Here is a 25167-nt window from a genome sequence, read left to right as displayed (position 1 = left end):
TTTTTACCTCTGGTTTACTTATATTGTACGATTACCAAAACAGTTCAATACAAAATGTCACAGAAATAACCACCAGCTATTTCTAGGATGTCCTAAAAGCATTACTTAACAATTGAATAAAGAGAGATTAGGCTCTTACCTTGTTAATATCTTTTCCAGTAGATAGGGATGGTATGTTGAACCATAGGATCATCCATGCGCGCTCACAAGCACTGTACAGAAGATGTAAATCACAGCCTTTCTCTCCTCCTCCTTCTCCCTGGGCTGTGCTGTTTGTACCAAAGCTGGAGAGCACTGTAAATGAAAAAACAGGAGAAGGAGGAACACGGGAAAACATTTCTGATCTGCTCAAAGTTAAATAAAGTTCAACAACTCTTCAAGAAAGTTAAACAAATTTTAATAAAGAAACATTATAAACCTGAACATTTATGGAGCTCAAACATTCCCCCTCAAAACTATACAGTAGTATATATACAGACTCTTCTCAGATCTAAAGTCTTACTGACAGAAACACTCAGCTAAGGAGCTGACCCTTGAGCTGGAAGCATTGAAACAGGCACATCAAAAACTGACAGGGCGGGGAGAGGGATGATCAGCATATCATCCCTATCTACTGGAAAAGATATCAAAGTAAAAACCTAATCTCTTTTTTCAATGCAATAGGGATGATATGCTGAACCATAGGAATGTACCTAAGCAGTTCCCAAAATGTAGGGCGGCTTGATGAGCCTGTGCACAGTACTGAGGAGCCAGAAGTGACATCCTCCCTTGCTGCTACATCCAATCTGTAGAATTTGGTGAAAGCATACAGAGTGGCCCAAGTCACTGATCTACAAATCTCCTTGGGCAGGATTGCTCGAGATTCTGCCTGGAAGGAAGCCACACCCCTTGTCGAATGTGACTTGAGTGATATGGGCGGTTGTTTTCTGCAACCAATATATGCAGAGGATATCACTCTACGTATTCATCTGGAAATGGTAGCCTTAGAAGTGGGCTTGCCTTTCCTTGCCCGATTAGTCAGGATGAAAAGATTTGAGAAGTGGAAATCATTAGTGACCTCCAGATAATGCCAAGAGAACTCTTCTGACATCCAAGACCTTCAAGGCTTTGTCCTTCTTAGACCCTATGGGGTAAAACACTGGCAGTCTAACCTCTTGGTTGAAATGCCAAGATGACCTTCGATAATAAGGAGGAAACCATACGCAAAGTTATTCCCGCTTCCGTGATCCTAAGGAATGGTTCTCTGCATGGTGGTGCTTGAAATTCTTAATCTGGCAAAAGTAATTGCCACTGAAGATTGCTTTGACCAAAAGATAAAAGAGAGGCTTCCAGCAAAGGCCTATACAGAAGGCCTATAAGCTCTTCCAACTCTATATTATGACTGCAAGATGGAAAGGGACTCCGAATTGGTGGCCTCAGTCCTTTCTTCAGAAACCGGACGATGTCCAGGTAGGCAGCTGAGGCTCTTCACTTTTGGCCCCAGAAGCCCTGCTACCTGGACTTTAAGGGATATCGTTCCCAGGCCATTGTCAAGGCCTTCCCGTAGGAATGCCAGGATAGATGAGATTGGCACTTTGCCAGGCTCCACATTTTCTCTACTGCACCTATTTTAAATGTCTCTCATGCCTTGGCATGCGCTGAAATTGTTGCTTGCTTTTTGGTTCTAAGGAGGGTAGCAAGGACCACCTCCAAATATCATTTTTGGACTAGTGCAACATGCCCAAGAGTCATGCCATAAGACCAAAACGACTCAGATCTTCTAGGGTAATCAGTCCCTGGGAGATTAAGTCGGAGTACCAGAAATCTGAGAGGCTGTTCCTTCTGAAAGTTGACTAGACCGCGTATCAAGGGTGCCTTGGCCAGACTCACGCACTAGAATTACTACTTCCTGATGGTTTGCAATTTTGCAAATCACCCTTCCAATCATAAGTACGGCACAAACACAAAGTAGCGTAGTCTCCAGGCCAGGATTGAACTAGGGCGTCTAATCCTGTACTTCTAGGTTCATTTCTTCAGCTGAAGAATTGACTTGCTTTTTTGTTCTTTGCTGTCACTGTAAGGTCAGAAGTGGACCAACCCCATTTCCCTACTATGACCTGGAATGCATTGGGGGAAAGCGTTCATTCTCCTGGATCTGAAGTCTGTCTGCTGAGGTAATCCGCCTAGACGTTATCCACTCTGGCCACATGCCCTGCTGAGATGACTTGCAAGTAAATCTCTACCCAACAGAATAACGCTTTCACACTCCTGCTACATTCTTGCCAGATGACATAGGCAGTGGCATTGTCCAAGAAGACTCAGACTGCTTTGCCTTTTAGAAGGTCTCCAGTCATTTCAGTGCCAGATGAATGGCTCAAAACTTTAGCCAGATAAGAGCATTTCTGCTGAAATAGGATCCACTGTCCTTGGTCTGGGTAACCGTTGCAATGAGTCCCTAGCTGAACAATCTGGCATCTGTTGTTAAGAGTGATCCAGGAATCAATTCGGAGGGGAATTCCCTTTGTCAGAGACTGTGGGCAGGGCCACTATCTCATACTGGTCTTGGCTGCTGATGTCCAAGGAAGCACAGTTTGCAGAGGGACCCTCTGGAAAGACCATTGAGAAAACACATCCTGAAGTGGACACATGTGCATTCTCACCAAGGGCACCACCTATATCAAGGCCACCATCAACCAGAGGACTTGCAGATACAGTCATGCCGCGAGCAATGATTCAGATAAGTCCGAGATTTGTCTGCAAAGCTTGTTTGCGTGCCTCTGGAGGTCACAGTCTTCTGCTGTGATGAATAAGATCCCTAGATATTCCAGGGACTGATGGCCAGATTCTCTAAAGTCACTGTGCATTTAACGATGGCGTTAAACCATCATTAAATGCACGTATTTTACTTCTCAATTATTAAAATAGCTCACCGTTGTCTTTTCCTTGCTTTCTAATATTTCCAATTGTATCCACCGCCTCCTGAGAGCAAGCTCCCCCCAACAACCCCCCACCACACCAAGCCCTCAAGATGAAACCCTGGTGAGCTGGTAGGTCACCCCCCCAGAACCCCCTCTCCGTACCTTTTTTAAAAAAAATGTTTTCAGAAGACCAGCAAGAAAGATGCTTACTCTCTCCTGACTGCAGGCCTGCCTCTTCAAAATGGCAGACCTTCCCTTCCCATCACATCCTGGGAAGCACTGTGAATGGCCTAAGGTCCTAATTGATCCAGGCATCTAAGATCCCCCCCCCCCTATGGCCTTGGGAGGGGCCTTAGACAACTGGGCTAATCAGGATCTTAGGCTCCTTCCCGGTGCACCCTGTTACAGCAGATTAACAAAATCTGGAGTAAAAGCCTGAGAAGGAAACTCATCTTCCCCCTTGGGACATGTAAGCCACCTTTTCTTGGGTTGTGGAACTTCTATGTCCTTACAGTGCGCAGAAGTGTTGCCGCTGGTATCTGGAGGGCATATTTCCTCCCCAAACAGGATTCCTGTCTCCAGTTCTAGTAGACTGTCGAGGACTAAGTCTTAAGCTCCCACCTCTCCCATCGCATACCATGTGGCATGCTGGGCAAGGGAGCACTTGAGCCACCCATTCAGGAGTATTAAGGTCTAAGAACTCCATCCATATAATTGAAGCAAAACAAGGTGTTTTGAAGAAGTTTTGAAGATTTAGGGAAAAAAAATCATAAACCAGGAAATCCAAGATAGCCACTACAGGAGCATTTTAGTGCCAGAAAACAGCCTAAAAATTCTTCAGAACACTCAAAAAATGGCAAATTTAGGATTTTAAAGATGAGGAACCAAGGCTCTAGTAAAAGAAACCACTAAAACCAGGGATTTCAGACGACTACCCCCCCCCCCCCCCCTTCGTCGATTTCACCATAGGCTGTCACAGCCTATACTCATAGACCATGTGCTCCGTAATGATGCTGTAGCCTGCTTTAGCTCCCTTTAGGTATAGCTGGTACTGGAAAGGATCACTACCTCAACTTGCCAGTCAGCTCCTGCACTGAAATCTTCAGGATGCCAGTCAGATCTAAGTTGGGCTGCTCCTCAACCCCCACTGCCCACTCTGGATGAGAGAAGGAGGGGGAGGTGGAGGCAAAAAATCACAGCGGGCACTGTGAGCACCCTGAAGGAACGTTAACAGCCTGTGCTCAGGCTCTTGAGCAAATCAAGGAAGTAAGTGCCAAGGGCACGGAACCCTGAGCTCCACAGATCTTCAGCAGGCCGTCTGCTTAACAGGTACCCGAAGGATACACTTGTCAGCTGCAGACAGACAAGTCTGATCCTCTCCAAGCAGGCAGAGAGGTCCCTTCCTCAGAGGGAATTGTAGCACCACCAAAGTTCCACGAAAACACCAAAAAATAAAATGAAGTAACCCGAGCCAATCAGAAAGATACCTTTATGCTTACTTGCAAAAGGAAAAACTGATGGGGGAGCACAGCCCAGAAAGGAGGAGTGAAAAACTGTGGTTGACATCTTCTGATGATCCTATGGTTCAGCATGTTATCCCTATTGAACTGGAAATAAGATTATACATTCAGGAGTCTCTAGTGTATATATATATATATATATATATATATATATATATATATATATATATATATATATATATATATATATATATATATACAGTGGTGCCTCACACAACGAACTTAATCCGTTCCAGGAGCAAGTTTGTTATGTGAAACGTTCGTTGTGTGAAACGCGTTTTCCCATAAGAATACATGTAAAACAAAATAATTCGTTCTGCAGCATAAAATATGCTAAGATGACATAAAAAAAGATAAATTTTTGGTTATTATTTTTATTTAGATACATCTAAAAACATAATTGTTTTTTAAAACAACACACATTTTTTAAATTTAAAGACAGACTAAGTAGAGTCTAATTTTACAGTGAGAGGGCAGAGTCTCAGCGGCAAAAACTGGGACTTAACTGTTCATTTTTTTTTTTTTTTTTCTACCGTGTTTCCCCGATGATAAGGCAGGGCCATCAAATAAGACAGCCCCCCCCTTTTTAGAAAAAAATGTAAAATAAGGCACCCCCCCGCAAATAAGCCACCCACCGATACCTGCGCTTACCCGAATCGGGTGGTACGGTGGGTGACTCCGTGTGGTCCCTGGCACCCCCGACACGATCGGGGCAAGAGGGAGCTCAAGCCCTCTGGCCCCCCCGACTCCCCGACACGATCGGGGCAAGAGGGAGCTCAAGCCCTCTTGCCCCCCCCCCCCGACTCCCCGACACGATCGGGGCAAGAGGGAGCTCAAGCCCTCTTGCCCCCCCCGACTCCCCGACACGATCGGGGCAAGAGGGAGCTCAAGCCCTCTTGCCCCCCCGACTCCCCGACACGATCGGGGCAAGAGGGAGCTCAAGCCCTCTTGCCCCCCCGACTCCCCGACACGATCGGGGCAAAAGGGAGCTCAAGCCCTCTTGCCCCCCCCGACCCCCCGACACGATCGGGGCAAAAGGGAGCCCAAGCCCTCTTGCCCCGCCGATTCCCCCACTCCCCGACAATATCGGGCCAGGAGGGAGCCCAAGTCCTCCTGGCCACGGCGACCCCCTAACCCCACCCTGCACTACATTACGGGCAGGAGGGATCCCAGGCCCTCCTGCCCTCGACGCAAACCCCCCCTCCCCCCCACCGCCCCGCCCCCCCCCAAGAACCTCCGACCGCCCCCCCCAGCCGACCCGCGACCCCCCTGGCCGACCCCCACGACACCCCCAACCCCCTTCCCCGTACCTTTCTGTAGTTGGCCGGACAGACGGGAGCCAAACCCGCCTGTCCGGCAGGCAGCCATCGACGGAATGAGGCCGGATTGGCCCATCCGTCCCAAAGCTCCGCCTACTGGTGGGGCCTAAGGCGCCTGGGCCAATCAGAATAGGCCCGGGAGCCTTAGGTCCCTCCTGGGGGCAGGACCTTCCTATTCCAAGACGCTTATGACCGCCCCTAGATCCCTTTCTCTCTTTTTTTTACTTCGCTTTTTAATATGAGTAAGTAATCGCTCCAACAATGCTACCATACCCCACTTGTTCAACCCTTCCCCCACCCTTCTTATCTTAACTATTATATGTAACTTCTCCCTTCCTTCCCCTCCTATCCTCACTTTCCAGTTAGTCTAGTTAATGTCATTTTCGTTCACTTCATTGTATTTAACTATTATTTACTTTTACTATATTTTGTAAACCGGCCAGATATTCATTTGATGGTCGGGATATTAAAAAATTAATAAACTTGGAAACTTGGAAACTTCAATTGTTATTAGCACATCAACTGAAACAATCAACTTACTCACGACAGAAAAAAGTTGAATTCTCTCCTCTCTTCTTAAATCCAAGTGGTAAAATTTTCAGGACTATATTGTGCTTTCGAGCCCTGTTCTTCATGAAATTAAGCTACAATATAATGCACAAAACATTAAGTTTGAAAACAGGGAAAAAAAGGTTTTTGCTTTTAGAAGGTCTGAAAATTAAAACCCAGATAGAAACATAGAACATGACGGCAAATGTGCCAAATAATATGGTCAAGGAATCAAACAACCGCCCAGTTTAAAAGCATTACACTTACCTAAAACATCTTGGAGAGAGCGAGACCAAAAGGCTTTGAGCATGTGCAAATGCTCAAAGCCTAGTCCAGCCCGGCAGAGGAAGAAGGAGGCTCTCTCTCTTGCACCGCCCGGCCCAGCCCAGCCCAGCCCTAACCAAACCAACGAGGGAGGATCTTCGGGCACTGGCGCATGCTGTGCATTGGTGCTGGTGCCCAATCGGGTAAGAGTTGTATTTGCGTTGCTGGGGGGGATGTAGGATCGCGGGGGAGGGGGGTGACGCGAGCGGGGGGGAGGATGCCGGTTCGCAGGGGGAATGCCGGATCAGAATGTAAAAAAAAAAATTGTTAAACGCGCTCACACGTATAACGCGCATGGTTATGCACGGTTTGTAAAATCGTGTATAACGCGCGCGTTATATGCGTGAAAATAAGGCAATACAATCCATTAGAAGTCCCAGCAGAAACACAGACAGCTATGCCAGGGAGCCAAGCGACCAGATATTGGGGAAAAACATCTTCTCCACTACCTGCCCAAGAAGGTGGAATATGAAAACAACAGAAACAGTCATAAAAATGTGGTTACACAGGCTGGCAGCTCAATGCAGACTGAATTGTCCAACATGTACGGGTCAAAGCTGAATCTTCCCCAAGCCAGACAGAGTATCTTTTGTGATGCATAAGAAAACATGCATATAAAAAGACAAGGAAAAAAAAAACCCAGTCCTAAGAATTAACACAGGGAATCATGGAGAAAGTGTTCTTGCTGGACTAGCTAGAACGAGACTAGATTTTTTTTTTTTTTAATGTTTAAATATTTTTATTAAAGTTTTCAAGAAAAAGGTACAAGTAAAAGGACATAGCAGTGTAATCCAGAAACTCTCACATGTGCACAACTCAAACCCCCACCATCCCACCGGAACTACACTAGATTTATTGTTTAAAGGCTACATGTTGGAGCAGATGTAATGCTAAGACTGACTGAAGGGTTTTCAATTGACATTTTCACATCTCTGTCTTATTTTCGGTGTTCCAAAATCCAGAAGGTATTTTGATACAAGACCTCTGAAAATCACATCATTCCCTCCCCTAGTGATGAGGCAGACAAAGCCTTTAAATAACTAGACTACTCTTCCAAACAGCGGAAATTTCTACCAGCCCCTACTTTGTGAGGCATCAGTGCCATGTTTTGGAGCAACAGTTACATTTATTCATACCTATATTGTCTCTATGTAGTCTTTCACCTCAGTCCTTCTACTAGATCTCTGACATTTAGAAAGGTCAGGCGGTTGTGTTATATTAGGCTGCTGAACCAGCCATGATTATGGGATGAATTATTTATTGAGAATACTCCCAAGGCGAATATTTGAAATATAACCTACACTGGGTACTGGCTCATCTCACTGACATTTATGCACACCCCCATCCATTGGAAAGTATTACATTTATCTGAAGTATGTTAGAAGAGATCATAGGACAATCCTGTCCTAAGAATCCTGGTCAGTTGGGTTTCCTAATGAATATGACATCAATCTGTACTCATTTCAAATGATCTTACGCATATTCATTGTGTACATCCTAAAAATCCACTTGGCTGTAGGTTCCCTGAAATTTGAAGTCCTGTTATGTCAAGTCTTGACAAATTTTCTTTCACTACAGGTACCTGTGGCTGAGACCTCTCAAATCTTCTCCCTAAATCTGACTGCATGAACTAAAGTTCTAGGACAATGGAGCAGGGGGGTATCTCAGGAGGTCAGCAGCAGCTGCTTCAGCATCTCATTTACTCAAACCATTTGCCTGTTCAGTTTCCAGGGAAAAAGTAAGCTTAGTAAATCAGGCACAGAGCTGGAAGAAAATAGCCAACTCCCTTTCCCCAAGTGTGATGTCAACAGCATGCAAGGATCTCCCTGATAGCTATGCCAAAAGGTAAATGCCTCTTGTGTTTACTTATCACCCTTTAGCATGGGTTTGAACCAGTATTACCTTCTCTTTCATTGGACCATCACCCTACTTTACTTTGGTTGCACCTTTTCTTATTCTCCCCTAGCTGCTTCTCTCTCACCCCTCATCCTCTTATCCTTACCATTGTCATCCCTCATTCTCCTCCTTGTCCCTTCACCCAGTCTCCCTTCTCAACCTTCCTTGTTTCAAGTCCCTCTCTTTCACCCATCTTTGTCCTCTTCAGCATCTCCTTGGGAGTCGTTGATAAGGTATTTTATCAATCCATCTAGCTACATCCCCCTCCCCCGCAGGACTGATGAAGTCATACTCTCTCCAATGTATCCCTCCAAGAAATTTCCTGCCGGTCCATAGGGCTGGCACGTGCATCGGGCCTGAGACAGTGTTCTTCAACCACCAGTCTGTGGTGCAACTGATGGGGTGTTATCTTCGGCCCAGCTCCCTTCTTCCTTACTGCCGCAGTGCACAAAGCCGTGGGCAGCAGCTCCTATGCGCGTCCTACGGAGCCTGAACTGGAAGCCTCCTCTCCGCTCCTCCTCAAACACAATTGAAAGAATTTACCCATAGCTGGTCCCACTTTAAAACATTTAAGAAGGAACCCCCAATCGACAGATATCATAGCCTTTATAGCCCACTGAATAAGAAAAGTCCTAGGAAGTTTCCATGAACCCTTACATCAAGGAGTCTGCTGGATTCAAGGGTTCCTGTACCTCAGGAGAATATGCAATGATGCCAGGAACTGTGAAATCAGGGGCAGAAACTCTTCCTAATGAAACAGCCTGATGGGATCTCTCCATCCTCCAGAGGATCTCTGAGGAAGGATGACCTTGAGGCTAGAGACAGCATTCCGATGAGCCCACCAACTGGACAAACTCCAAAGCCCACGACTCCTGCTGTTCCAATCTCCTTTTGCTGCAGAAGAATTTATAACAGCAGACCCATGTAGAGGACTTGTCCCAGGATTATTTAACCTTTTTCAGGAGTTTACCCAGGCACTGCAATGCAGGCAAGGCAAACCATGTCTTCCAAGAGCTGGAAGGTGGTTAAGAAGCATAAAAGGGATTACCCACACATTGAGAACCAAAGCCCCATTGCCCTGATTTCAGCAGAATGCCTCTGTCTGCCCAGTGCCCTACGAAAGAACATTTTTCTTTTTGCTTAGTTATTTGTGTAGGCTAAGATGAAGCTGGGCAGTGGGATGGAGGGCCCCAGACCACTGGGTATATCCTGGTGGGCTACTCCACCTTATCCAGCTAACTCTAATGCTCAATTGGTTATGAGCTGCTAACTGGACCAGGAGTGGCCTCATTTATCAGTCTAAAAATGAACAGCAACCACCCTCATCTGCTGGAGATAAAAAAAATAAATATACTGTACTATATGTATTTTGAAGTGCTGGAGCTATTCAGAGCCCTTATGAGAAGTCACATTTCTGAGTTCTTCTACTGCCATCTGCTGGCTAATGTACATGCTAAGAAAGGTACTGTATTTTTGAAACAGCCACGTTTTTAAAGCATGTCAAAGCTGGGAGGCAAAACATTCCAAATTTCTGAACCCCTATCCAATAATACAGTCCTATTGCCCAATGCTGCTACTACTATTTATTCTATTCCATCTGCATAATGTAACTCCACTTAAGTTTGAACCACATATTGTGAAACTTCATAGCTGGTCTCATTGTCTTTAATCTCATCAGATTTGAGATCATGAGAGAAGGAGTTCCTGCAACAGGCAAACAGAGGCCAACAAATTTGCTTTTTTTCCCCCAATTTCAGCTGAAACTGAAACTGCCACTTTTTGAAAGTTTTCAAACGAAACTTCAAAGTTTTGAAGTGTACTTGTGAACAAGTGAAGACCACTGGGGATCATCAGAGCTTGCAGTCTGCATCCCTCTGCTAAATCCGTGGAGGGGCATAATAAAAAAAAAACCCCATCTAAGTCCCCTTTTGGCCTAAGTCACTAGACACTGAAATTAGCAGCAGGGAAATGTCCATTGTCCAAAAAAAAAAAAAAAAAACAACAAAACAAAAAAAACCAAACCCCAAAACATCTAAAATGATTTTTTTTTTTGAGAATGGCTTACCTTCACGTTCAACAATCTAATCGCCCAGACTGCCACAACGTCTATCCCTACAACACATTCCCGACCACAAAAAAAAAAAAAAATCACCCAAGTCCCAAACCCAGACCTTTTAGGCGAAGGAGGGGCCAGTCGCCTAAAAGTAGGATTCTCTAACCGGTATCTGTCAAAAAACAACACCGCAACGATCGCGGCAGGAGAGATGCCTAATCTCTCCTGCTGCAATCGTGACCCCCCCAGACAAACCCGCGATCGCCAGCAGGAGGAATACCAAGCCCTCCTTCCGGAAGGCAACGGCACCCCCTACCCCCCAAACCGGCAGGAGGGATCCCAAGCTCTCCTGCCAAAGACGCACCCCCTGAATGAGAAAACCCCCACAGGCTCCCCACTAACCTTAAAGATGTCTGACTGGACGGGTCCTCCAGGACGGCCCGCCGTGCTCTGAATAGCGGGCCTGACCCTTCCCGGTGCATTATGGGATGAACCGAGGAGGGAACTAGGGCCTGATTGGCCCAGGCGCCTAAGGCCCGCCCATGGGAGGGGCCTTAGGCACTTGGGACAACCGGAATTGGTCCAGTTGCCTAAGGCCCAACTGAATCTTTAGGGGGTGCACTCCGGAGGTGCATCTTCGGCAGGAGGGCTTGGGATCCCTCCTGCTGGTCTTCGTGCGCGGGTGGAGGGTGCCAGTTGCCTTCCGGCAGAAGGACTTGCAATCCTTCCTGTCGGCGATTGCGGATTTGTCGGGGGGGGGGGGGGGTTCGCGATCATGGCAGGACAGTTTAGACATCTCTCCTGCCGCGATCATTGTGGTGAGGGGTGGGCAGATTGCTGGGGCTGCTGAGCTGATCATGGCAGCCGGCCCCTATTCGGAACTTATACCTGTTTTGACTTGGTCTAAGAGTCAAAACGTATAAGTTCCAACTGAGCAATTTCGTTAAACTTTTGGTTATACTTACAGTATGACTAAATCTAGGTCGGCCCACCTCCCGCCCTTTCCCCTCCTCCAAAAATGCCTCTTTACACTCTAGGTGTTAAGAGGCAGGATAAAGGCCTTAATCTAGTTTTAGATATGCCTAAAACCAGCTTTGGTTATCGGTACTTGGACGATCTGTCTTTTTGATCATCCAAGTACCGATTTGGCTACTTTTTGAACTTTTTTTTTTTTTTAAATGAGTCCCATAGTATTCAAGACAGAATATAATTTAAATAATGAGACTATTTTACCTCCAAGCAAAATAGCTACCACACATATGAGACAGCTAATGAAAAACTAAAAACCATGGTGTTCAATTTCCCCCTCACACTAACAACCCCTCCCCAAGGAACACTCTCACCTTGTTCTAACTTCTCCCTCAGCCTCATATCCTTTCTGTGCCACCCTTTCATGGCACATGCAACTAGCATCAGCTGCTCTTTCTCCCTCTCAGATCACATGGCAGGAAGAGGAGGACGTGAACCATTGCACACACTGGGTCTCTTCCTGCTCCTCTGCTGTCTTAGAACTGATTGTGTATGTGAACTGTGCAATGGTTTAAGTCCTTCTCGTCCTGCTGCTTGGTCTCTGTGGAGAAGGGGGAGAAGCAGCTGGCTCTGGCAGCTTTGCAGAATTCTACACTGCACTGCACATAAAAACATAAGACTGACCTTACTGGGTCAGATCAACAGTCCAGCAAACCCAGTAGCCCATTCTCATGGTGGCCAATCCAGGTTCCTAGTACCTGGCCAAAACCCAAGGAGTAGCAATATTCCATGCTACCGATCCAGAGCAAGCAGTGGCTTCCCCCATGTCTATCTCAATAACATACTATGAACTTTTCCTCTAGAAAATTGTCCAAACCTTTCTTAAAACCAAATACGCTATCTGCTCTTACCACAACCTCTGGCAATGTGGCCGGTGAGCCTCACTTCGGTTGTTGGAAAAATAATGGAAGTGTTGCTGAAAGAAAGGATAGTGTACTTCCTTGAATATAATGGGTTACAGGATCCGAGGCAACATGGCTTTACAAAAGGTAAATCGTGCCAAACGAACCCGACTGAATTTTTTGATTGGGCGACCAGACAACTGATCGAGGACATATGCTAGATGTAATTTACTTGGATTTCAGCAAAGCCTTTGATACGGTTCCTCATAGGAGGCTGTTGAACAAAATTGAAGGGCTGAAGTTAGGACCCAAAGTGGTGAACTGGGTTAGAAACTGGCTGTCGGACAGACGCCAGAGGGTGGTGGTTAATGGAAGTCACTCGGAGGAAAGAAAGGTGAATAGTGGAGTCCCTCAGGGTTCGGTGCTGGGGCCGATCCTGTTCAATATGTTTGTGAGTGACATTGCTGAAGGGTTAGAAGGAAAAGTGTGCCTTTTTGCAGATGATACCAAGATTGGTAACAGAGTAGACACTGAAGAGGGAGTGGAAAATATGAAAAAGGATCTGCAAAAGTTAGAGGAATGGTTTAATGCCTCACAACTAAAATTCAATGTAGAATAATGCATTTGGGGATTAATAATTGGAAGGAACCGTATATGCTGGGAGGTGAGAAGCTGATATGCACGGACGGAGAGAGGGACCTTGGGGTGATAGTGTCTGAAGATCTAAAGGCGAAAAAACAGTGTGACAAGGCAATGGCTGCTGCCAGAAGAATGCTGGGCTGTATAAAGAGAGGCGTAGCCAGTAGAAGGAAAAAGGTGTTGATGCCCCTGTACAGATTGGTATTGGTAAGGCCCCACTTGGAGTATTGTGTTAAGTTTTGGAGACCATATCTAGCGAAGGACGTAAGAAGACTTGAAGCAGTCCAGAGGAGGGCAACGAAAATGATAGGAGGCTTGTGCCAGAAGACATATGAGGAGAGACTGGAAGCCCTGAATATGTATACCCTAGAGGAAAGGAGGGACAGGGGAGATATGATTCAGATTAGAGAATGGGGAAAAATTCTGTCCCCGTCACCGTCCCGTCCCCAGACCACCATCCTCTGCACCGCCCCGTCCCTGTCTCTGCCGTATCCTTCACCGCCCCGTCACCGTCCCCACTGTCTTTCACCGCCCCGTCACCGTCCCCATCTTCAGAATCTTCTCCTCTCCATCCCCCCATCCCCAGCATCCTTCACCCATCCGCAGCTCCCTCCCGCCGGCCAGCCATGCATTTCCCTCCCTCCCTCCTTTTCCCTTACCTTTTCTTCTTGAAACTGGTGATTTCTATAAGGCTACGAGCTGTATTACAGCCGGAGCCTTGAAGTCGCGTTGGGTTGCCTGCTAGAAAAGTCTCCTCCGGTGCAACCGGAAACAGGAAGTTGCATCAGAGGAGACTTTTTCCAGCAGGCAACGCGAAGCGACTTCAAGGCTCCGGCTGTAATACAGCTCGTAGCCTTATAGAAATCACCAGTTTCAAGAAAAGGTAAGGAAAAAGGAGGGAGGGAGATGCATGGCAGGCCGGCGGGAGAGAGTGGGCTGCCTGATCGAACGCTCGTTCACCACGCGTTTACTACTTGTTCACCGCCCCGTGCTACCATTCACCGCTCCACGGTACAGTGAATGGCCTTGTCCCCGAACTCACGGTGACCTTTTTTTTGGTCACCGTTTTGGTGGGTAACAACCACCGTGTCATTCTCTAATTCAGATGTTCAAATAATTGAAGGATATTAACGCAGAACAAAATCTTTTCCAGAGAAAAGAAAATGGTAAAACCAAAGGACATAATTTGAGTTTGAGGGGTGGTACATTCAAGAGCAATGTTAGGAAATTCTACTTTATGGAGAGGGTGGTGGATGCCTGAAATGCGCTCCCGAGAGAGGTGGTGGAGAGAAAAACAGTGACCGAGTTCAAAGAAGCGTGGGATGAACATAGAAGATCTAGAATCAGAAAATAATATTATATATTGAAATAAGGCCATTACTGGGCAGACTTGTACAGTCTGTGCGTGTATATGGCCATTTGGGGGAGGATGGGCTGGAGAGGGCTTCAATGGCTGGGAGGGTTTAGATGGGATGGAGTAGGATTTAACGGAGATTTCGGCAGTTGGAACCCAAGCACAGTACCGGGTAGAGCTTTGGATTCTTGCCCAGAAATAGCTAAGAAGAAAAAATTTAAAAACTTTAAATTGAATCAGGTTGGGCAGACTGGATGGACCATTCAGGTCTTTATCTCCCATCATCTACTATGTTACTATGTTAATGTGTTCCAGAGCTTAACTATTCTCAGAGTGAAAAAATATTTCCTCCTATTGGATTTAAAAGTATTTCCCTGTAACTTCATCAGTGTTCCCTAATCTTTGTAATTTTTGGCAAGAGTGAAAAATCGATCCACTTGTACCCGTTCTACTCCATTCAGGATTGTGTTGACTTCACTCATATCTCCCCCCAGCCATCTTTTTTCCAAGCTGAAGAGCCCTAACCTTTTTAGTCTTTCCTCATACGAGAGGAGTTCCATCTTCTTTTATCATCTTGGTTGCTCTTTCCTGAGGAAAGGAGACCAGAATTTAACATAATACTCCAGATGAGGTCGCACCATGGAGCAATACAGGGGCATTATAACATTCTTAGTCTTGTTAACCATCCCTTTTCGCTTTTTTGGCCGCCGCCACTTTGGCCAGAAGGTTTCATCATATCTACGATGCCAGCCAGATTCATTTCTTGGGTACTAACCCCCGGGGTGGACCCTAGCATCAGGTAATTGTGATTTGGGTTATTTTTCCCAATGCGCATCACTTTGCATTTGTCCACATTAAATGTCATCTGCCACTTGGACGTCCAGTTGTGAAAAATTTCCCCCAAGTGTATCTATTGCATTTCCTAAAAGAAATGCAGTGGTGTTAAAAACCATTCATTGGTCAGAGAAAAAGAGAGAGATGCTTTAAAGCCAATATGACCGATTCATTCACAACTTAAGGGATGGTACCTCTCAGATGGGCATCAGAATAGCTTCATCCTACTCTTAAGATTTTTCGCATTTCTTGTTTGATTTTTTTTTTTTCTGCATTTGTCTACTTACAAATTTAGAATGCATTGGCTTGATTTTTTCTGCATTTGCCTACTTACAGATTTAGAATGCATTGGCTCGTGCAGTACAACATCTCTTTCAGCACAATCATATGTTCTTGCCACATCTTCCAGAAAACGATAATCTGAGATTTGAAAAGAGGAAAACACCACAATTAGAGGAAATGTGAAAAAGTGGAGAGACCTACAACTGTTGAGTGGTTCTTACCAGCCATCCTAAGAGGGTCAAAATCCCACACCAGGATGAGCCTCGGAGGATCAGAATAAAAGTAAAATAAAAATGATACATGGCACTGAAAAATGAGTTTTGTTGTTAAATTGTGATTTAGTAACTTTGAACAACTTTGTGTTATCAGCAAATGTAATTATCTCAAGTTTAAGTTTCAAGTTTCTTTATTTTTGATATATCATTTATCATACAGGTATCTAAACAGTTTACAATAATATGTAGTAAAAATTAAAAGAAGAATAAAAACTTATCTAAACTAAAAAAAAAAAAAAAGGGGGGGGGAGACATTTACGCATGTTCATGAGGTGCTTTGTCAAATGCCTTTTGAAAATCCAGATACACATTTTCAACTGGCTCACCTTTATCCACATGTTTATTCACCCTTTCAAAGAAATGTAGTAGATTGCTGAGGCAAGATTTCTCTTGACTAAATCATGTTGATTCTGTCTCAACAATCCATGCCCATGTATATGTTCTGTAATTTTGTTTCTTATAATAGTCTCTACCATTTTGCCCTGCACCACCGTCAGGCTCATCGGTCTATAATGTCCCGGATCATCTCTAGAACCCTTTTTAAAAAATGGCATTACACTGACCATTCTCCAATCTTTCCATATCATACTTAAATTAAAAAAATAAAATTACATATTACTAACAATAGCTCTGCAAGTTCATTTTTCAGTTCTATAAATACTCAGATGTACCATCTGGCCCAGGCGATTATCTTCCTTCCACTAGGTGTTAGAGAGGCCCATTATATATTTTCATTTAGTGCAATATATCTAACTCCTATCATATTTCTTAGGCTTTTGGTATTTACATACACACATTTCAAACAAAGTTGCTATTTCTGTTTATTATTTCTATAGCACCACCAAACACACAAGAGAGACAGTCCTTGTCCAATGGAGCTTACAATCTAATTGTGACAGACATGTACAACAAATGGGTGAATCTATATATGGTGCTCAGATAGGGAATTAGAAGAAGAATGATGAGTCAGATAGGATGAAGGACTATGGAGGGAATGATGAGCAGAAAGGAGAAATTGGAAAATTAGCCAGTAAGGACCTTTCTTTTAGACCCTCCAGACTGGCACAGAAATGGATGAGTTTACGCTCCTCTGCCAGCAGGTGGAGACTGAGACATTGACTTTTGGGAACAGTACAAGTGGGCTGTGCATTCCCTATTATACTCAGTTTTAACGAGTAGCCAAGCAGAACAATAACTAGGCTGAAAAAAAATCTATAATATCCCAACTCCACACTTACATGGAAAAGACAAAGGAAAACACTGTTGGATACTGATTAGATAGAACAGGAACCTTTCAGAAATGCCCCACAGTTTGCCAGCTAAACCAGCCGAACCAAATGTCACTGCTCTTTAAACTCCCCAAAACAACCAACAACAACAAATCCCGCAGAAAAAAAATTACTGAATACCACATCCCACATTAACTCAAAGGCTTCCAGCCACTCACCGGGATCCAGCACATGACGACTTAGAAAATCTGCCTTGACGTTGTCCACGCCGGCAATGTACGATGCCGAGATGTCCCGAAGATGAGCTTCCACCCACTCCATGAGCAGAAAGGTTTCCAGCGCCACCAGCTTACTCTTGGTGCCCTCCTGATGATTGACATAGGCCATTGCTATGGCATTGTCTGAGAGAACTCGAACCAACTTGCCTTCCAGCAAGGACTGGAATTCCACCAATGCCAGCCAAATGGCTCTGGCCTCCAGAACACTGATCGACCAGGACGCCTCCACCAGTGTCCAGCTGCCCAGAGCTGAATGACCGAGATATTGAGCTCCCCAACTGATGACAATGATGTCCATGAGAAGCACTGTCCACTGGGGCTGATTGAGACTCACCCCCTGAACCAGATTGGAAGAGTGGAGCCACCACTGTAGACTGTCCCAAACTAATTCTCCGAGTAAGACCGGTGAGTCCAGATCGTGAATCTGTGGCAACCACTGTCGAAGCAGCGCATACTGAAGAGGACGCATGTGAGCTCGAGTCCACCAGACCACTTCCAAGGAGGCTGCCATGGACCCCAAGACCTGCAGAAAATCTTGCGCCATCGGACATCAGCAATCCATCAGAGAGCAAATCTGCACCTACAATTTGCACACCCTCTCCTCTGGAAGGAAAACTCTCCCAAACTGGTGTCAAAAAGCACACCGAGATACTCTAAGCTCTGAGACGGAGTCAACCTACTCTTGGCCAGGTTGACCACCCAGCCCAGGGACTGGAGAAACTCCACAACTCAAGCCGTAATCCGGGATCTCTCCTGCAAAGACTTTGCTCGAATCAACCAATCGTCTAGATAAGGGTACACCAGAATGCCCTCCTTGCGCAAGGCTACTGCCACAACCATAATCTTCGTGAAGGTGAACGGCGCCATAGCTAGACCAAAAGGAAGCGAACAAAACTAATAATGCTCTCCTAAAATCACAAAGCGTTGGAATCATTGGTGGGAGGTCTAAACCGCATAGAACTTCACGGTATTGCGGTATATAAGCTGTTATTATTATTATTAAAATAAATAGGAACATGCAGATAGAGGCTGTCAGGTAGACAGAAATCTCCTAGGCTGGACAGTCAGAATTACGGATTTCAGGGTTTCCATGCAAAATGACGAAACCTGGAGAGCCCTGTTGATACCTTTGAGATCCAAAATGGGCCAAAAAGACCCCTCGTTCTGGGGCACCATGAAGTAAATGAAGTTCCTACCGGTGCAAATCTCCTGAGGAGCCCCAGGTCTACCGCTTTGACATCCAGCAACCTTCCTCTTCTAAGTTGCCTGACAAGGAAATGAGAGGAAACGATCTGGCAAAGGTCATGAAAACTCCAGAGCATAAGCATAACCATCCCGAATCACCTCCAGGACCCACTGATTCATTGTGATCTAGGCCCATCCACGATAAAACTCCCACAACTGGAATTCAACTGGCACCGGGGGAAAGATCCGCAACAAGTCATTGGGCTGGATGGGTGGTAGAGGAGTCGCAACCCCACCCCCCAAAAGGACTGCATGCATTGGAAGAAACATCCTCTGGAAGGAAAAGAGGCTGCACCCCGGCCACGGTGGAACCTACAAAACTCAAACGATCTCACGAAGCCTGGCGAGGTTGGTCCTCTGACAACCAAAGCACCTTAGAATCACTAAAGGCCTGAACCAGCTTATCCAACTCCTCCCTGAAGAGAAAGGAGCCCCGAAAGGGAAACTTACTGAACTTAGCCTTAGATGTCACATCCGCCGACCAACACCAAAGCCACAGGGTATGGCTACACCTAGCCATGGATTTGGCCAAGGCATGCAAAAGATCATACATGGCATCACAGAGATAAACAGCTCCCAGCTCAATCTTAGCTACTTCCTGATCCACTAAGGATCAGTCAGCCATCTTGCAGTCAAGAACCTTCTCAGATAACCAGAAACAAGCCCGGGCTACCAGACCACCACAAATCACCGCCTGGACAGTCACATCAAAACTGCGTTTAAAAAGAGCCTTCATTTTACAGTAATGAGGGTCTCTCAGGGCCGAGCCGCCTTCCACTGGCACTGTAGCCAATCATGGAGCGGCATGGGACCAGGAAGGAAGCGCAAAGGTCGTGCTCCTGCGATATGCGCCGCTCTACAATGAGAAAGGCAGCCGTTCAGCAGGAGACCGTGCTGGGCTACTGCCAATTAAAAAAAGGTATCAGGCGGACTGCGGGCTTCCCAGCACCAGATGCACCTACGTGTAGAGGAGGAAAAACCAAGGAAAAAAAAAATTCTGAACCAAAATTTTCTTCTTGTTTTTTCCTCCTTTATACATAGATGTGTCTTATAGACCGAAAAATATGATATTTGCTTGTTTCAACTCTATTTCTTCCTAATTGCTGCATCAAAATGATAGTAACGAGCAGTAATAATGCATACAAATGATAGGACATAAGTCACTTCACACATACCCACTCTTTCATATACCCAATACTACTTTTGATTTTATTTTGAATGGCAGAATCTACTTACCACTAAGAAGAGTCATTTCATCAAAATGGCTTAAGGAAACAAATGCTGCTTTGTCTCGGACCCCACTACACTGGATGGCAGCTTTGTGCTTCTTCACACAGGGCAAGCTTAAAGGATAGAGATAAAAGGGCATGTATTTGTGGTTTAATTTATGGGTACAGGTACTAAGAGAAAGTGTTACTGACAAACTGAAAACATATTATACCTGCATGAATATTTCATGCAGCGTGGACATCTGTATCTTGCTTCTTCTGAACCACAGGTTTCACAGCTGAAAGATGAAAAGAAAAGGTCATTTAGTTCTATGAAAAGCATGGCTTTAAGCTGAAATAAGATTACCCCCCCCCCCCTTTACGAAGCTGCGTTAGGCTTTTTTTTTTTTTTTTTTAATCGATAACCATGATTATGAGCGTCAGAGCTAATACTGCCATGGTCGACAATAAAAAAGCTTAGATGTGGCTTCGTTAAAGGGGAGTTATTAACAACCCCAGTTTTTCACTATGGCACAAATCCTAATTAGCAGCAAGTGTCAATTGCAGGGGTAGATTTTATTTTTCAAATTACTAGTGACCAAATTAGGTAGTTTTGCATGCTGAATCTAAGCTATTTTCAGAAACTGCTTAAAGTGAGAGTCTTACCCAAATTGTTCTTTAAAATGTCATTTATGCAGTTAAAGAAAGATTAGGTTCTTACCTAGGTAATCTTTCTTATAGATTAGAGATTAACACGGTGACCAAAGACCATGGTTTAACCATGGCAACGGGAAAGGAAAAGACCGATTCTGTGTGGACACGGGAACAAAACTTTTCATCACTTGCAGGAGTAGTAAAAAGCTTTGTTTCTCCCCACCCTCCCCCGGCGTTGTGGCCCCCTCTAAGTCCCGAGCTAAGCAGGAAGCCCTTACTTCTGGCGGCCTTATTGTTGTTGTCATCCTCCTCCTAAATTCTCCCCCAGGAGTGCGATTTTGGAAGAACAGGGCTCCCATCAGATGATTAGGTTTTTATCTTCGATAATCTTCTGTTAGTCCCTTTAAGATGTCATACATTAGGTGTTCAATCCCAAACCGAAATCCGGGTGTTGCAGAAATCCAACACTTTTCTAAGCAAATGCTCCTCCCCTTAGACTGAGAGCTAGAGCCATATACAGTTTGAGTCCCAAAGCCAAGCAACATACCTGAACAAATCCATGACAAAGGGAGTATGGGGGAAGATCCCCAGCAACAAACAATTTCTGAACTGGTCTGCTCTGTAAAACTTTAAACAAGTAAAAACCAGGCACAAAGGCAACCCAGAAAAATATTGAGGAACAAGGTAAAACTAACCTGCTATGTGCAACGAGCACCCACATGAGAGAGCCTTCAGTTAAGCATACTCACAGAAGCAAAAAAACTCCCCATAGGATTCATCAACTGGCGGTAAAGTCTTCAAACCTGCAAAGAGAATAATTGAGGCAGAAAGCAGCAGGCTATTCCACACAACTGAGTGTACAGAGAGGGCAGGTCGTATGGAATCTTACAGGGACTAACAGAAAGAAGATTATCGAAGGTAAAAACCTAATCTTCCATTCTGTTACGTCCCTTCATGATTCCATATGCTAGGTGACAAACCAAAGAAGCAACTAGGGAGGGACAGAAGAGCCTGCTCTTAACAACAAGGCCCCCAAAACTGCATCTGAGCGAGCCTCCACAACCACTCAATAAAACTGGGAAAGGTATGAGGAAAGGACAATTTCATGCAGGTCTTATTCCTGATTCTTCCACACTCCTTTTCCAGCTGACCTGCTGGCGAGTCCAGAAATAAATCTGGAGGCAGGCAAAAGAAATCATTATGTGCCCCTCCTGAATGGTGTTCTGCATCCATTTGTCCGAGGATGTGCAAGTCCACTCCTAGAAAAACTGAGCTAGACGGCCCTCTGGATGGCAGTTTAGGAGAATTAGCTGCCCAGAATACAGGTGTCAGAGGACAGCTGGAATTGGAAGTGTCACAGGGGCGATGCGGGTGTTTCCCCTTCCCCCTATTTTGTGGGTTTTTTCTCTTTCTTCTTTTTTCTCTTCTCCTTCTTTCTTCTTTGTGGTTGGGGGTGAGGGCTGAGGGGGACAGGGTATCATATGTTGTGATTTTGTAGGGATACCGGATAGTATATGATGTTTGATGTCAAGGATTGACTTGGGAGGGGGGGGTTTACTGCTGGAGAGCTTATTCTGGTTTTTGCACTGGCGGGGTGTGTGTGTGTGTGTGTGTGTAAGAGTACCACCCTCTAATGCCATTTGTTTCTTTGGATTCTCTGTTGGAGGCTTTCTTTCCTTTGTGGGGGGGGGGGGTGTATTCACTGGGTTCTGGGTGTTAGAGGTATTGTTGGGGGGTTTTGCTCAGTATATTGCTCTTTTTGTGGATGTTGTGTATTTTTTGTTGTTTGTTTGCTGTCTCTTAATAAAAAATTGTTTCAAACTGGAAGTGTCACAGGGATAGTATCCCTGAGAAATTCTCTGGGAGGAAGAGCCTGAGGATCTGATGAAAACAGCAGGAAGGATGAAAAATTACTACAGTCCCCTCCCAAAGTCCGGCAAGACTTGTTCACAGGGAGAGACTTAGGGTGGCGAGCAGAAAAATCGGTCACGAGGTCATCCAGACCTGTCCCAAAAAGAAGTTTACGCTTGAAAGGAAGACTGCTTAACGTGGCCTTGGAGGCAGCATCCCCAGCCAGATCTAAAGAGGTCTGCACGCAGACACTGCAGAAGCAATAAGAACTCAAATACGATCAGAAAGGGCATTCACCATATAATCCACACCTTCCAGCAAAAGCTGGGGACAGATATCCACTTCTGCAGAGGACACCCTACAAAATCTCGCATGACAGGCATGTGCCACAAAACAGGCTGCTGCCACCACCTTGAAGACTGAAGAAGTCACTTAAAAATTTTTTTTTCTAAATAAAATATCCTCTGTGCGATCCTGGGAGTCCTTTAGACACTACTCCTCCAACACCAGAGAGATCTTTGTGCCGGATATCCTGCGCAAAACTGTTGAAAAGCAGGAGCGAGCAAAGAAAGGTAGCTTGAGAGAGCCAGAAAGAGCAGCCTGGGCATCCTATTGTCCTGTAACCAGACCAAGAAGATGTGGATGGCATGTAAAAAGGAGATTCCAATTTTTTATTTTTATTTTTGCTCTTTCAGAACCCCAGCAAGAAAAAGGCAGACAAAAGCCATGCATAAAAGGCCTGCTGATAGAGGGGTCTTCAGCCAAAACTGAACGCTCAGGGCGACCATATGGACTAATCCCAGCAAGGGCATCAGCTGATCTAAAATAAAAGCAGTGTCCGGAGACAAAAGCAGCATTATATCCATATGGCACAATGCAATCGAGCTCTACCATAGCTGGATGAGAGGGCTCCTGAAATGGGACTTTTGCCACTAGCGCAACTGGGTTAGAAAAAATTGATGCGCCTGCCAACTGCATCCAATGAGCTGGGTCCGAAGAATACATTTTCCAGAGGAGCCAAAAAAAAGTCCAGTGTTCACACCATGAGCACTGCAGGGCTCTGCTGAGGAACTTGCACTGTGCCAAGAGTCGCCAGACTTGGAACGCAGGCATTTGGTGCCAAAATCCAGAACGGCTTCTGGGTGAGATATTTCCTCAAAATCGCAGACCCAGGCCGGCTCCCCAGTCAGCTCGCCTTTAACTGCTACTGAAAAGCCATAACCAAGGGTTGTCAAACCTTGGCCTTTATCATGTTGGGTTCTATCTGAATACAAATATATTTTAATTGAGCTAGAGTTGTTTCTAAGGTATTCTCTTTCAAATCCAATGTCTAATATAACTAAATGTTCACAATGCTTTAAAGACACTCTTTTTATGTTATCATGAGACTTCAGAACCACAACTCCTCCGACCCACCAAGGTGTATATACGGGGAGATACCAATAGTGAAATCCTCACCGGTCTCTTCACAATTTAAATGTCATGCATCTCTTATCTTATTAGTATTATCACTTAGCTTAGTAACCCTCAACAAAATTGTGGCCCCGAGGATGGACACCCCTGGCATAAACTAAGCCCATATCTCAAACTATTAGCCTGAGCAGTACCGATCATATTAGTCGATAAACTCCTGATCTGCACTCATGAACGAGCTGAAGAGTACTTAGCAGAACATTAAAAATAATACCATTTACAAAGTGTAAAATGAGCGACGAACCAACCTCCCCCCCCCCCCCATGCAGCCCCTGTTCACCCTGCCAGCTCAGAGGGATCTCCAACCAGCTTCGAGGCCTCACCTGCTGCCTCTGTCCTCACCTGTACAGGGACATCTTACGCTTAAGGACTGCAGCACCTTCTTCCTCGGAGCGGCAATTACTGTCCCTGCAGAGCTCCCACTCCGACTCCATGTCCGCCGACAGTGCACAGCTCTCCCGTTCCGCCTCCATCCTCCAGACACAGCCAGCGGCACTCGTTTTCTCTAGCTTAGCACGTAAAAAAATTCCACTCCACGCGCTGCAAATGCCGAAATCAAGCTCGAGCTCCTCTCTTACGTTACTTTACGTCCGACTGGATTTGTACGTGACGATTGAATGAAAAGAACGAGTGTGCTAGAGCGTCGCTGCAACTTCCTGACGCTAGGGTTAAAGGGGAGTTGCTGATCAGTGGCCATCTTTGATCTGGGCAAATAAAGTTCAAAACCTGGTCTCAAACTCTCGCCAGGTACCATTTTGAGGTCCTCAGTATGTTTATCATAATCACAAAAGTAAAATAAAATAGTTTCTTGATCATATGTCTCTAGCTATAAATTACAATATTATTATTAAGACTTAGCCAAAAGGAAAGATTTATAAACTATAAAAAGTTTTACCTCATGCAAAATTGTCATTCCTTTAATAAGACATTAACTATTTTTTTTCTGGGGCCCTCCAAGTACCTACAAATCCAAAATGTGGCCCTGCAAAGGGTTTCAGACCACTGTATTAGAGCAACAGCAAGGCAGCAGAGCTTCCAAGTTATTCAGTTTCAGAAGGGATATTTTAGACTAGAGGTGGGCAAACTTTTTGACTCGTGGACCACAATGGGTTCTTAAATTTGATGATGATAAGAGAAAGGATAACGCAAACTGTGTTGTTTCTGGTTTCTGATTTCATCTTCTTTTCTGTCTCTTCAATCCAGCATCTGTCCAGCACTGTCTGCCCGCTCCCCCCCTTCCATATGGTATCTGTCTTCTTTCTATGCCCCTCTCCCCTTTCTAGCTTCACTGCTCTCTTCATTTTTATCTCTCCTACACCAGATCTAGCATCTTTGTACCTCTCTCTTTATTTGTCTGCTGACCCCTCTTCCTAGCATCAATCTCTCTCTACTTTCTCATGCCTCTCTCCCCTTTTC

The 25167-nt window shown here is 45.2% G+C and overlaps 1 protein-coding gene across 1 annotated transcript in view; it reads right to left on the bottom strand.

The window, feature by feature from the left end:
- The window catches only part of ZNHIT6 (zinc finger HIT-type containing 6), a 133397-nt gene extending 109002 nt beyond the window's left edge, over window positions 1–24395 (bottom strand). The window contains exons 1-5 of the mRNA XM_033915247.1: window positions 24094–24395; window positions 20007–20072; window positions 19802–19908; window positions 15591–15676; window positions 6277–6380 (exon numbers count right to left, since the gene is read on the bottom strand). Of these exons, the coding sequence (XP_033771138.1) occupies window positions 6277–6380; window positions 15591–15676; window positions 19802–19908; window positions 20007–20072; window positions 24094–24224 (494 nt within the window). The 5' untranslated portion in view covers window positions 24225–24395. The remainder of the gene's footprint in view (window positions 1–6276; window positions 6381–15590; window positions 15677–19801; window positions 19909–20006; window positions 20073–24093) is intronic.
- Between the last annotated feature and the right edge of the window lie 772 nt (window positions 24396–25167).

Source organism: Geotrypetes seraphini, chromosome 12, assembly GCF_902459505.1.
Source record: "Geotrypetes seraphini chromosome 12, aGeoSer1.1, whole genome shotgun sequence".
In the NCBI taxonomy this organism is placed as follows: domain Eukaryota; kingdom Metazoa; phylum Chordata; class Amphibia; order Gymnophiona; family Dermophiidae; genus Geotrypetes; species Geotrypetes seraphini.
The sequence above is the reverse complement of the archived record's forward strand: the minus strand, read 5'-3'. Positions and strand labels throughout refer to the sequence as shown.